This window comes from Scophthalmus maximus, chromosome 7 (genome assembly GCF_022379125.1).
Source record: "Scophthalmus maximus strain ysfricsl-2021 chromosome 7, ASM2237912v1, whole genome shotgun sequence".
NCBI lineage: Eukaryota > Metazoa > Chordata > Actinopteri > Pleuronectiformes > Scophthalmidae > Scophthalmus > Scophthalmus maximus.
Window position 1 is genome coordinate 17,067,501 of NC_061521.1, and position 12,500 is coordinate 17,080,000.

General features: G+C 41.4%; 1 protein-coding gene across 2 annotated transcripts in view; it reads left to right on the top strand.

Annotated features, from left to right (window-relative positions):
* si:dkey-234i14.6 overlaps window positions 1–7,967 on the top strand; it is a 9,529-nt gene extending 1,562 nt beyond the window's left edge. Inside the window, exons 2-5 of one of the 2 annotated variants that reach the window (XM_035643562.2) lie at window positions 2,205–2,381; window positions 3,878–4,054; window positions 6,087–6,300; window positions 6,838–7,967. In XM_035643562.2, coding sequence (XP_035499455.1) covers window positions 2,205–2,381; window positions 3,878–4,054; window positions 6,087–6,300; window positions 6,838–7,016 — 747 coding nt within the window. In that variant the 3' untranslated portion in view covers window positions 7,017–7,967. Of the gene's footprint in view, window positions 1–2,204; window positions 2,382–3,877; window positions 4,088–6,086; window positions 6,301–6,837 lie in introns of both variants that reach the window. The other variant, XM_035643561.2, reaches the window with a different exon arrangement.
* Window positions 7,968–12,500: the final 4,533 nt, after the last annotated feature.

Sequence of the window (12,500 nt, forward strand, 5' to 3'; positions counted from 1 at the left end):
ATAATGAACTTTACAGTGTGTGGAGGCACCTCATTTCAGTACACAACATCAGATACAGGGCTAAGTTCGATCTAAGAATGGTGGTAAAATAACAGGTGTTATCCCTGTTTTGGTAAAAAGTTGTGTTCATTTTTATACCCCTCACTGTGGAGAACAATATCATCACAGTAACCCCCCCCCCCCACCTGGACCTCAACCTATAGGACAAAGAAATCAATAAACAAACATAAAAATAATAGCTAAATGTGTAGTGAATGTTTGTGTTAGTGCTGCAACTAACCATTACTTTCGTTATTGATTAATCTGACGATTGTTTTCACGATCAATCGATTAGTTGTTTTGTTCCATAAAATGGTGAGATATTTTGATCGTGTTTCCAAAAACCACAAGATGATGTTTTGTTTTGTCCATGCACCAAAGATATTTGTGTTAAATGTCATAGAGGACTAAAGAAACCAGGAAATATTAATATTCAGGAAGCTAAAATCTGAGAATTTTGACCTTTTTTTCCATACAAACTATTTTAACCGATTAATCGATTATCAAAATAATTGCCGATTAATTCAGTAGTCCATTACTGGTCGATTGATCGATTAACTGTGGCAGCTCTAGTTTGTGTCATTGCTGGAAACCAGAGTCTCGACTGCTCTTATCACTGCTCCATTAAAGCTGAGCCAAAGCACCACTGAGGATATTGTTACGGGGCTTTTAATGCTCTTCGGTGTTTTTTTCCCCTACTTGAATCATACAGTAGAACACAGTAGAACAGTATCTTAGCTACACACTCGTGTGTTACTACTCTTCTCGGGCCAGGAGCTTTTCTGTCCTCCTCAGCGTCAGTGTCATTCCTGTTGAACGCAGCTGTCCTTCCCACCGTCCGATGACTCACCAAACATTGTGAGATGGAAGACGAGGTCAACGAGGTCCCTGAACACAACACACTTCAGTTTCACTTGGAGTCCCTGCCAAGTTCTCTATTTCCTTTTGATTAGACACGACACTGTGTTTGATGATTTATTTTTTTCCTGCCCTCCCTGCCTTCCAAGGTCTGACAATGCAACGGGGATCTTTTAAATCAGCTGTACACTGCAGTCTGACAGGATTAAAAAGACACTGTAGATCTATTTGGCTCTGAGCCATTGTAGACCCTGTAAGGCCCTTTTTATTCTTCCTTTGAGCTTGTCTGTCTTTCCCCCAACTCACTTTGTCCAGGTCTTCTTGTGCTCTGCACACGCAAGTACCTGGTGTTTTACTGAGGGGGCAGCGATGCATACACAGGCATAATGATAAATCTCTCTGAGAGAGGCACCGTTGCCAAGACAAGTACATCCTCTGGAGCCCATTTTAATGGCTCGTATGGGTTTATTACAATACAGCCCTCCTGTGTCTCAGATTAATAGACAGTGGTGGAAGAAGAAATCAAATCCATGGTTTAAAGGTTTAAAACATCACGATTGGAAACTGTAGAAACATCAGCAGTTAATAAAATTAAAATAAAAGCACCTGTATATTCAGGATGGGCATCACGGTGGTGCAGTTGCCGTGCAACAAGAAGGTTCTTGATTCAAATCCCAGTTGGGCAGGGGCCTGCAGTGTGTTCTGTATGTTCTCCCTGTGTCTTTGTGGGTTTTCTCCGGCTTCCTCCCACAGACCAAAAACCAGGGTCCAGGTTGGTTGGAGACTCTAAATTTACCATAGGTGTGAACAGTGGTTTGTCTCTGTATTTTGGCCCTGTGGTGGACTGACGACCCGTCCTGTATCCTGCCTCCTGCCCAATGTCAGCGGGGATTGGCTCCAGTCCCACCGCGCGACCCGTATGAGGATAAATGGCATAGATAATGGATTATTAGATATTGATGCTCTTCACCTGTAGAGCTGTAATAATTAATCACCTAGTTGATTGAGAGACAATTACTTGGAAATTGTATTGACAATTGAATAATCACTAAAGTCTCCAAAAGTTGCCGGTGGTCTAACATAAGTAAAACTTACCAAAAACCTAATAACTATAAACCCACAGTCACACCCACCTTCCGTGAGGTTCTGTTCCAGCACAGTTAATGTGTGTTGTTACTTTCTCCCTCTGTTAATCGCATGGTCTCTTTCCAACATGACACTGTGCCAATCAGCTGCACGCAGAACTGTGATATCCAAGAAAAAGCAAACCTTGTTTTTGTTTTTTTCCTTCTCTCTTGTTGTTTTAGTTCACAGAGGATTACCTGCGCCGCATCCCACAGAATGACTGGCCAAGTGTGATCGTGGTGGCTGATGGGTCGTGTGGCGACTCGTGTTCGGTGCTGGGCATCAGCTCTGACTACACTGTGGAGTCTTGCCATGCCTATGGAGCAAATGCAACTATAGAGAGACTAGACCAGAGACAGGTCAGCGTCTACTCTCTCTCTCACACACACACATATGCACACACACACAAACAGACATAAACATACAGTAATAGATGCATTCGATCATGTGCACACTCTGCGGCAATAATCTAATATTTGCTGTTTGTACAAAGAATGAATGAAGAGAGCAGAAGCAGGATATTGCAGTGAAGGTGACTGTATTTGGCCTCATGAAGCTGATTTGAGCAAACAGTAACGTGGACCTGCCAACAGCAGCTGAACACAATATCTGCTTCTCATATAAACAGACAGATTTCAGCCGGCAGGCTGTCGGGTCTTGTCGCCATCGACACATGACAATATTTTTGATTTACTCATTGAATCTGATAAGAGCAGCTGATGGCCATGATAAATCTCTCTATTCATTACATCCCCCTGGTCAGGCTCATAACCTGGTCCCTGCTGGCCAATATGAATTAGGATATAAAGACATCAGCTGCAATGTTTTAAAAAAAACAGCAAATGTCATTTGTCATAGTATAGGCAGACGATTCCTTGAATAATGTCACTGGGAGACCCATAAAAGGCTCAATAGATAGATAAGGAACACTTCCACAGAGTAATCACCTCTAAAATGCCCCTAGAATAATTTAATTCATTCTTACTTTGACTGTGTAATATGATGTGTGTGAGATTAAGACACAGAAAAATGATCAGAGAAATGTGATATATTTGTAAATGGTGCATAATAGCCAGCCAGCCAGCCCTTGGTCACTTATTCAAACGGACTAACAAACACAACATCTCACTCTTGCTGAGGTGGAGGAGATATTCAGAGAGCAGACAAATGATGATCATCATGGTTCATATTGAATGACTTGTGTAGACTAGAGGTTGGTTTTGAGCATTATATACATACATTTTTTTTAGAAACAAATACACAGGTTGAGGTGCAAAGCTTCCAAGTTAATATCTAACTGATGCTGAACACAAGCACAGTCTGTCTTGCATTGATATCACATTCTCTTTAGGGACTGTGCGTCTGCCTTTTATTGCCCCGCCTTTCTCTGCAACTGTTTCCTGCAGTGATTGAATTTACCTCTCAGGATGTGACCTGGTCAGATCCTGCTGTCCCTTCCATCCCCTCCATCCCCTCCCGGTCGCTGCTCTGTTCCTGCACTCTCTCTCTCCCTCAGTTTCATCTCAGCCGGCTGGTTTATGTCATTAAAAAGAAAATTGATCAATTCTGGCTTGAGGGTAAATGGAGAGTCAATGTCAGATTGAACCACTGAATAAAAAAAAACAAGCCATTCTTAATCTCCACTCAAGTGACAACAGCCCCACAGGCAGAAATTGTGTTTGGGGAACGTTCTCTGTCTTTTCACACACATCATAGGCTGCTCTGAAATTAGATTTATCTCAAAACTGACAATAACATAATCTCATTGATGGTCCCTAAATATTTTTCAAATGATTTAATTCAGCATCGCTTCTGTCTCTCTCACCCTTCCATCCTACCTCTCCCTTGACTCCAGGTTCCCACTTCTGAGATCCGTGCCCACAGTCTCTACTTTGACCTGTCCGCTTATGGGGTGGAGGCCCTGCGAGAGCACCGAAGCCCGACGACCAAGCCTGGCTTTCACCTGAAGATCTATGGCACCTTAAGGAACCGCTACATGGCCCTCGTGTGCCCCACATCTGACACCAAGATGGTTCGCTTTCTCAGGCACACGGCCAACTCCTCTGTGAGATTCTCGATCACAATCATAGCTGTTGATTGCTGCTCATTGTTGCTGATAAGGACTCCATAGGTGCTGCGGAGGATGTGCAGCTGTATTTCCATGTTATACCACTGTGACCACAGTCCAGTGATGACTCGCCTACACCCTGACTCACCCTTTCACCTTTTTTTCACTATTGTGGGAGTCCATTAGTGTTTGTGTGTGTTTGCATATGCATCTGTAAGTGATTGTGTGTGTGTGTGTGTGTGTGTGTGTGTGTGTGTGTGTGTGTGTGTGTGTGTGTGTGTGTGTGTGTGTGTGTGTGTGCGTGTGTGTGTGTGTGTGTGTGTGTGTGTGTGTGTGCGTGTGTGTGTGCGTGTGTGTGTGTGTGTGTGTGTGTGTGTGTGTGTGTGTGTGTGTGTGTGCGTGCATGTTCAAGTCTGTGGACTTGAGTATGTGTGTCTGTGCCAAAGAGAGCCGATGAAGTGGGAAAAGGGAGGAGGAGAAACCTTACCTGTGTGTGTGCGTGTGTGCGTGTGTGTGCGTGTGTGTGCGTGTGTGTGTGTGTGTGTGTGCGTGTGTGTGTGTGTGTGTGTGTGTGTGTGTGTGTGTGTGGAGGCCATCTGTACCCTGCTGTTACACATCAGTGAACAAACGGAGCAGCTTTATTCCTTTCTGCCTGTGCTCAACACCAGGCTGTAGTTGTTTGGACAGTTGCTGTTTTACTGTTTAACTCTCTATGTTTTCATGTAAAGTACTGCTCTGATGGTGTATAGCCTCTAATAATAATAATAATAATAATGATAATTTTATTTATATAGCACCTTTCAGAAGCAGCTTCACAAAGTGCTTTCACAAAAACAGTCACAGACAATTAAAATCAGCATTCCAACAATAATACGGGTTTCAGGTCACATATCTGTATAAAGAAAGATATAAAAAGACGGCATCACATAAAAGCAAGCCTATAGAAATGGGTTTTTAAAAGTGACTTAAAAGAAGGCACAGTGTGCAGTGTAGTACACACAGATATGTAGCAAGACCATCCTTGAAATGCTTGTTGCTATGTGGGTGGCCATTCAGATGCACTGTTACTTGGTAACAGATGACTGTGCAAGTATGGGTCGAAGAAGAGCAAGAGCAGAGCAGAGCGACAGAGAAACTGTTGTCACTCAATACGCACAATTACTGCAGAATCAATGAGGATGCAATACATTTTCATCTTAAGCTTTCATGCATCCACATGAAATTATTAAAAAGAGTCATTACAGATGGTAAAATATACAGTTACTTTGATTTACATAGAAGAAAGGATGCAACAAAGCATATTACTGCATATTACTTAAGAGGTGTGGCCTTTACCTAGAGTGCAAAAACAAAGCTTTGCACTGCAGCTTATAATTGTTTGTGTTATTGATTCATCTTCATTTATGGGAGAGGAAAAAAAACACACCTGTGCATCACAGTTCCTCAGAGCCCAGAATGATAAAATGATGTCTTAGTTCATCCAACCCACAGTTCAAAATCAAAAGTTATGCAATTCTATTTAATACAGGAAAGAAGAAAAGTAATCAATTATCACATTCTAGAATCTGGAACCAGAGAAACGCTTGTATTTTTGCTATAAAAGAATGAATTTATTATAAATGTTGCAGATAATTTTTCTTTTGATTTACTTTTTCCTTTGTCGTTTTGCTCTTGTTTGCATTTGTTGTGGGATCAGTTTGGATGCATCTTTCAAAGTCTCTCATACAAAAGTTAATATGAAAATGTATTTATTTATATATAAATGTGATAAACTTCACAATAAGCATATGTTTTACACACTCGTATGTTATCATTGTTGTTAATATATTGCATTCCATTATACGGTGGTTGTCTGAGCCTCCATGCATCTGTGTAAATGTAGTTATGTGCATCGTCTTATGAATTAATGGCAAGATGAAGTCATGTTGAAGTGACCTTTAAATGACGCTGTAAATTATGAGAGTTATCTCTTAACGGTCTCTGTTTCGCTGCCCAGATCATGAAGAACATTTTCCACCAGTCCTTTAACGCCTACAAGACGGACATTGAGCCTCGTCTCAGCGACGTGACGCACCACCACATGCAGTGCAGCCGCCGTCTCTTTGAGATCCAGTTGTCCCACCGGCGCATCAGTGCTGCCTACATTGAAGGGGACAATGTGGCGGTCACCGTGGAGGGGGAGGCAGCACGCGTCCTCAACTTTGACACAGGTACAAAGGGTCTGAAAAATACCCGCGGGTATTTGGCCTAAATCAAAGTATAGGACTCCAATATATGCAATACAAGTAGTTGGGAAAGATCATAAAAGATCCTATTTGAATAAATGGAACAGAATGAGATGCAAGGAGAGTATATGTCCTTCTTATGCAAATAGAGTCAGTGACTCATTTCTGAACTTAATGGCCTTTCAGCTGACGCTCAGTATTCATGTATGTGCCGTTGTGCTCTTTTCGTTTAGAACGTAACAATGCCTTCAAGGAAACTGTTAATATTTCTTAGCATAAATATGTGTTGTGCATTACCAAGACAGATTTCATTTGATAAACAGTATTTGTGGGATCATCCAAAATGGAGTTGAATCAGGAGCTGCTGGACTTAGTTGTAGTTTTATGAATCTACAACCAAGTCCTTTTTCTCCTGATTCAACTCCTTCTTGGAGTAACTATGAACTGGATGATTGAGAATCTCCACAGACAGTATGTTTGATGTCTATGCTTCCTATCCTTTCCTTTCCCTTCCTCCTCCAGGTTGTGGGGTAAACTTAGGTATGCGTGGTCTGGAGTCAATGGGGTCGTTTATTTACCGAACAGCCACCGCTGTGGACCAGAATGATATTCTGGAGGCGCTGTCGGCGAAGATGCAGCATTCCAGACACGTGGCTGAGATCTTCAAGCAGACGGGCCTGGCTGAATCAATGTACGACTGAAACAAAAAGGACATCATGGTGAACATACCGCCAACAAGTGGAAAGTGCTGGTGGATCATTTGTGTTTAATGTGAATGTTTACAATAAAATCATGAGTCTGACGCTGAAATAGACCACTGATGGTTCCATACTGAATGGAGCGGAATGAGTATGAGCTGTGAGCAGATGGATAACGGGTGTAAACATGTGCCCATAAGTCTCTGTGACGTTTAGTGAACAGACCTACTCTTAAGCGAGAATAGCCACATTATGCATTTTTGAAACAGTTGTGATTTTCAGACTACAAAGCTTCAGAATGCAGGGAGCTGTGGCAAAGAGACTATTGATGCACTGCAGACTGGATGTTTCTCTGTAAGGTGTGAGAATGTAATCCAGTGGAAACTGGAAATGGAATGGAAACTGTGAGCTTCATAATTTCCCCAACTGTCCTTTTTTCCTTTTTAGTGAAAAAACTGCCTTTCACGAGATTTTCAAAACTGAACTGATCGTGCTCTGTGGACGGCACGTCAATGAGAAACGAGACTGTGCCACAGCATCATACGCTCGAACTGAAAAACTGTTGTTGTCCATGATTCAACAAAGGAACGCTCGTGCAGAATCAGATGAAGTAAGCGGGCAGCTGCTCCAGAGAATTATTATCCAGTGGTGATAATTGTGGTGATTATGTTCTGCAGCGTTTGCTCTAGTGGCTTCTTTTTGTATGCTACATTATAAATGAAGATTTGTGACATCTTTCAAAAAGAAGGGACTGGAACCATATTATGGGCAAACTATATTATTGACAATTTATTTTGTTGGTATCAAATTTCCACTTTCCTTTTAATATTTTTCTCCAGCTGATCTAAAAAGGTCTAAAGTATCACCCATTAAAGTATATTATATATTTTTTATTACCTATGATAATAATGTCCTGCTCCTGTTGAAGTGCCAATAAAGATGGTATTACATTGATTTAGCAAGACATGAAGCCCTTTCATTTGTTTTATCAGAGAATTCTACGTATAATCTAGATGTTAGTCAGATCTCTGACAGAAAAAAAACGGATTAACTTAAATTAAGCCAATCTTTATGATTATGATATGTATTACAGCTGTCTTAAAATGGAAGGTCATATGTAAGTCAAAGTTATCAATTTACTTTCATTGTAAATAAGGTGAAATTATTGCAGTTGGAAAAAAAACAGACTGACTTGTTCTTTTCTGTATATTTCTATTTGCCCTGGAAATGTAAAAATCTATTACTACTAAAACTGTATTATTATGTTTTTTTTTATGTTTTATTTATTATAGTCCAAAAGCTGGAGACAGCACAGTATAATCAATATAATGGTTGATTTCCACAATGGCTGAAATGAAGCAGTACTGCTCTCAAGTGGTGTGTCCTGTCAGTTGCATCTGCTCGGCCTCAAACTCACCTCTCGTCATCTTTTTAAAAGTAAGACAAGCCATTCAGTATTAAATGTATAAAAGAAAAATAATCCTTCAAAGATAAGATCTCTAAAGTGATCACTAAAGCTCAGTATGCTGCGACATCTTTTAGATGATAAAATGTATTGAAGATGAATAAATATATAACCAAATTATAATTTTCAGAATGAGAATAATAGATATTGGGCAGGTATTAAGAGTAAGATGCTACAACATACTGTAACTTGCAACATACTCAATGTGACCCTGCAGGTGTATGTCTATCGTATATATATATCATATTTTGCTTACTAGGAATGTTTTTCTTGAATGATGTCAAACTTGGCAAGGATGATGAAAATTCAATAGAGGGCAAAATTTCTAAAACAAAAGTTCATGGAGATAATTTAATCCTATATGTATTGTCATAATACAATATAACAAGAAGAAAAATATTGTCCTTGACACTTCATGTCAATCACTCAACTTAGTTTATTGGAAAATTTACGATAATGTATCTATTATAATCATAAAATTAAAAAAAATACATACATATTTCTATACATGTTTCAGATATTATTGGCACATAGTACCCTCTTGCTCAGTAGATAGAATCAACAAAGCGTTATGCTTTTCTTGCCTCGCATTAAATTCTCCATTTAATTAGAAATATATTCTGCTGTGAAGTGCACAGTGGAAACCTTTTTATCTTTCCACTGTATCTCTCTGTCTCTCTCTCAACATCAACAATATATTGTTTCTCAGCCCACAATTACAGTAACTGTCCACAATGGAAAAATAAGTGAGTTGAAGGGCGTTGAATGCAAACATAGAATAACTATTACCTTGTGAGAAGTAAAGCAGAACCAGCTTTAACTTCCCAATCTTGGTCCAATGTGAATTGAGATCTCATATTTACAAGATCTTTTTATCTCATACACAAAGTTGTGTACTGGAAAAAATAATTAAATCCAAATCTAATAAAATCCTCTCACCAGTTTGTAATAGACCAAGAAAAACAACTTGTTATATTCTTAATATGATGAGTCAGAGCAGAATAAACTGATCAGTTGATGACTATCGAGAGGTACAAAGACTGAATGTTGAATTAAATACCTTTTTGAGACAGATATTTTTGCTGTGCACCAAACGGTGATGAGTCTTGAGCTGTAGTCAATACAGGTGAGAGACGGTGACCTGCTGAGATCCATTAAACTGCTGCGTGCCAACCGGTCCCACCCTCCAACAGACAAGTCAGGGCTCTCTCTCCCCGAGCCGTTTGCTCTGTCTAATTAAAAACGTTCATCCGCGAGCTGTGCCCTCCAAGGTCAATAGTCTGGACCTCTGAACCAGCCCCTGCAGTAGCGCAAGGCCTTTCATTAGATTAAGCACATTAATGAGAAAATCTTTTATCTTTGTATGTAATTAAAAGTGGGATGAAGGACAACTTAATCAATGATGTGGAATGACAGCGCCGTAAATGAATTAGGCCTGCCAATGGGGGGCTGGCCTGCAATCAATGACTAATGTTAAGCAGATACCTGATGGGTTGTAGCCACAGCAACAGGCATCTGTCCGTCCAAACAAGCAAATGTGATGCATTGCCTGAGATTTAGCTGGATTACCCGTCAGCATGTGTGTTTGTGAGCCTGCATGGCATCAATTGGGGAACCTCGACGTCACATCTTTTTATTCTGCTTTGAGGATGTTTTGCCCCTGATGTGCAGCTGATCATGTGGTGTGTTTCATTTTGTTTTTTTTATTTCTTTTGCGATGACCTCCATGATCCCAACTAGCTGCTCAGACACATATTTAATAGCACCATGCAGCCACAGGAAGGCAGTGTTGTCCTTTTAATTAGCCTCCAGGATCTCTGGGCTGAGCAGACTACAGAGCCCAGCGGGACTGGAGGGACCGTGTGACTGCTGTGTCCTATTAAACCTCCATGGGGAAAAAAAAAGGATTTTCATTAAAGTCAATAGATAATTCTACAGTATTTGGGGGTTGGTTAATCTGTCACACTTAAATGCAACTAATCTGATGCAAAAACAAATTCAACTTCTGCCCATAGCTCCTCAAATGTTCCTAATTATATCTACTGAATAATTATAGTTTACGACAAAGTCATTTTCATAGTCTAAAGTTGTCATTCCTTATCCGCCGGATAAACTTGACTTGGAGTGTGAGAAGAGGAATAAGGAGAAAGTGATTTTCAGAGTTGTCTGGTGGCCGTGTGAGTGTGTGTTTGAGGAGATGGGAAAGGATGTGAGCACGAGGATGTATTGACAAGCCTTCACTCGCTGTCTGACGTACAGACAGGAAGTCACTGTCACATGACTGAGATATCGGCACCTTGTCCGATTGCACAGAGGGCCTCTTATGTTTGCTGCCAGCACAAATACAGACAGAGTCATTCTTATACACACACACAAAGAGAGAGAGAGAGAGAGGAGGAGAGGAGCACAAAGACAGAAACAAAAAAGGAAAATGTTAAGAATTAGTTTGGACTGTTGTTCGTTATCTAGGGAACATGACTCACGTTATGTCTTATTGGTAATTCTTGAATTTTCTTTTCTCCTTAAGCATTTTTAAACATGAAAGTTGAGCGAGTTGAATCCTACAGCTGGATTTCTACCTGAGTCGGCTGCTGTCGGACAATTATCAGTTCCCGTATCTGTTGAGCTCCTATCTGTCCCATCACACTCACACCCGATTTCCCTAAACTGTCACAGCTAATAATTGGGCCTCCCCGTCAGGAAGGAAATCAGGACCACTGTTCTGACTAAAACACACACACACACACATGCCTCCCCTCCTCCCTTTATCCCTCCCCCTCCTCCTTTTCCTCTCCCTCTCTTCCTCCATTCTCCAAAGCCCCGCTCCCCTAATCCAGTGGAATTCAGCTCCCCAGATAGAACACAGCCACCTCCTCCTCCGTCTCCTCTTCTTCCTCCCCCAAGTTGGTGTGTGTGTGTGTGTGTGTGTGTGTGTGTGTGTGTGTGTGTGTTCAGGAGGGAGTACGCTGTGTGACAGTGGTAGCCTCAGGGCCTGGTTGCTGTTGACAGGGACGAGGGTCTCTGATTTGAGGAGAGCCGTCATACCATCGACTGCAGCTGCCTCCCCGAGTGACACCTCCCTGTTACTAGGGGAGATGTGGACACGTGTGTGTGAGTGTGTGTGAGTGTGAGTGTGTGTGTGCGTGCGTGTGAGCGTGTGAGCGTGTGAGTGTGTGTGTGTGTGTGTGTGTGTGTGTGTGTTGGCAATGTTGATGGCAGAGTTGATGGACAGACTGGGTACCTACAGTGCTCAGGACAAACAGGGAAACTTTCCCTGATGAGCTGACAGGTCCTCATGTTGAACACCTAGTGTAACTGGGTTCCGGTTGGTGCTCGGACAAAATGCAGAAGAGGTGAAGGCAAGAAAGACGAGAGCATGAAAACAGAGGCCAGGCAGGTCGGGGGGGATAAAAAGAGGTGGAAATAGGAAACTAAACAGCGTGGAGCCCTAATATGTCATGCTCGTGTGCCTAAATGTCTGTGGGGTTTTGTGTGCCTGTGTGCGTCTCCAGAGTCCAGGCAGTGTAGATCACCATTCCACCTTATCTAATTTCATTAATGTGATCCCCTGTCCATCCCCTGACGGCTTAATAGCCATTATTTGTGGGTCCCTTCATATAAAGGCTCAGCAGTAAATTGCAGTCTGTGGAAATCGAGATATAAACGCCACCCTGCATTACTGTATAATATCTTTCCCTTTAATTAACTGAAAGCCATGCTGACATTTATTGGATTGCAAGTTACTTGTTAATGGCAATAAATTGCGAAACAAAAAAAAGAATCATTGCTTATTTTACATCAATAATTTGTGGACCTTTTGCTAATGATTATTCATTACTCGCCTATGGGGACTGTCGTGTTTGGTGAGCTAAAGTGAATGAAGAATGTAAAGATTTAAGTGGGCAGCATCTACTTAGTGTTATGGCTTTGGTGCTGTGCATTAAATGCCCCGCTCTGTGGCTGTACCTTTACCCCGTCGTCGGCATCTGACAAGAATGTGTTTGGTGAAATTTGTGGCACCG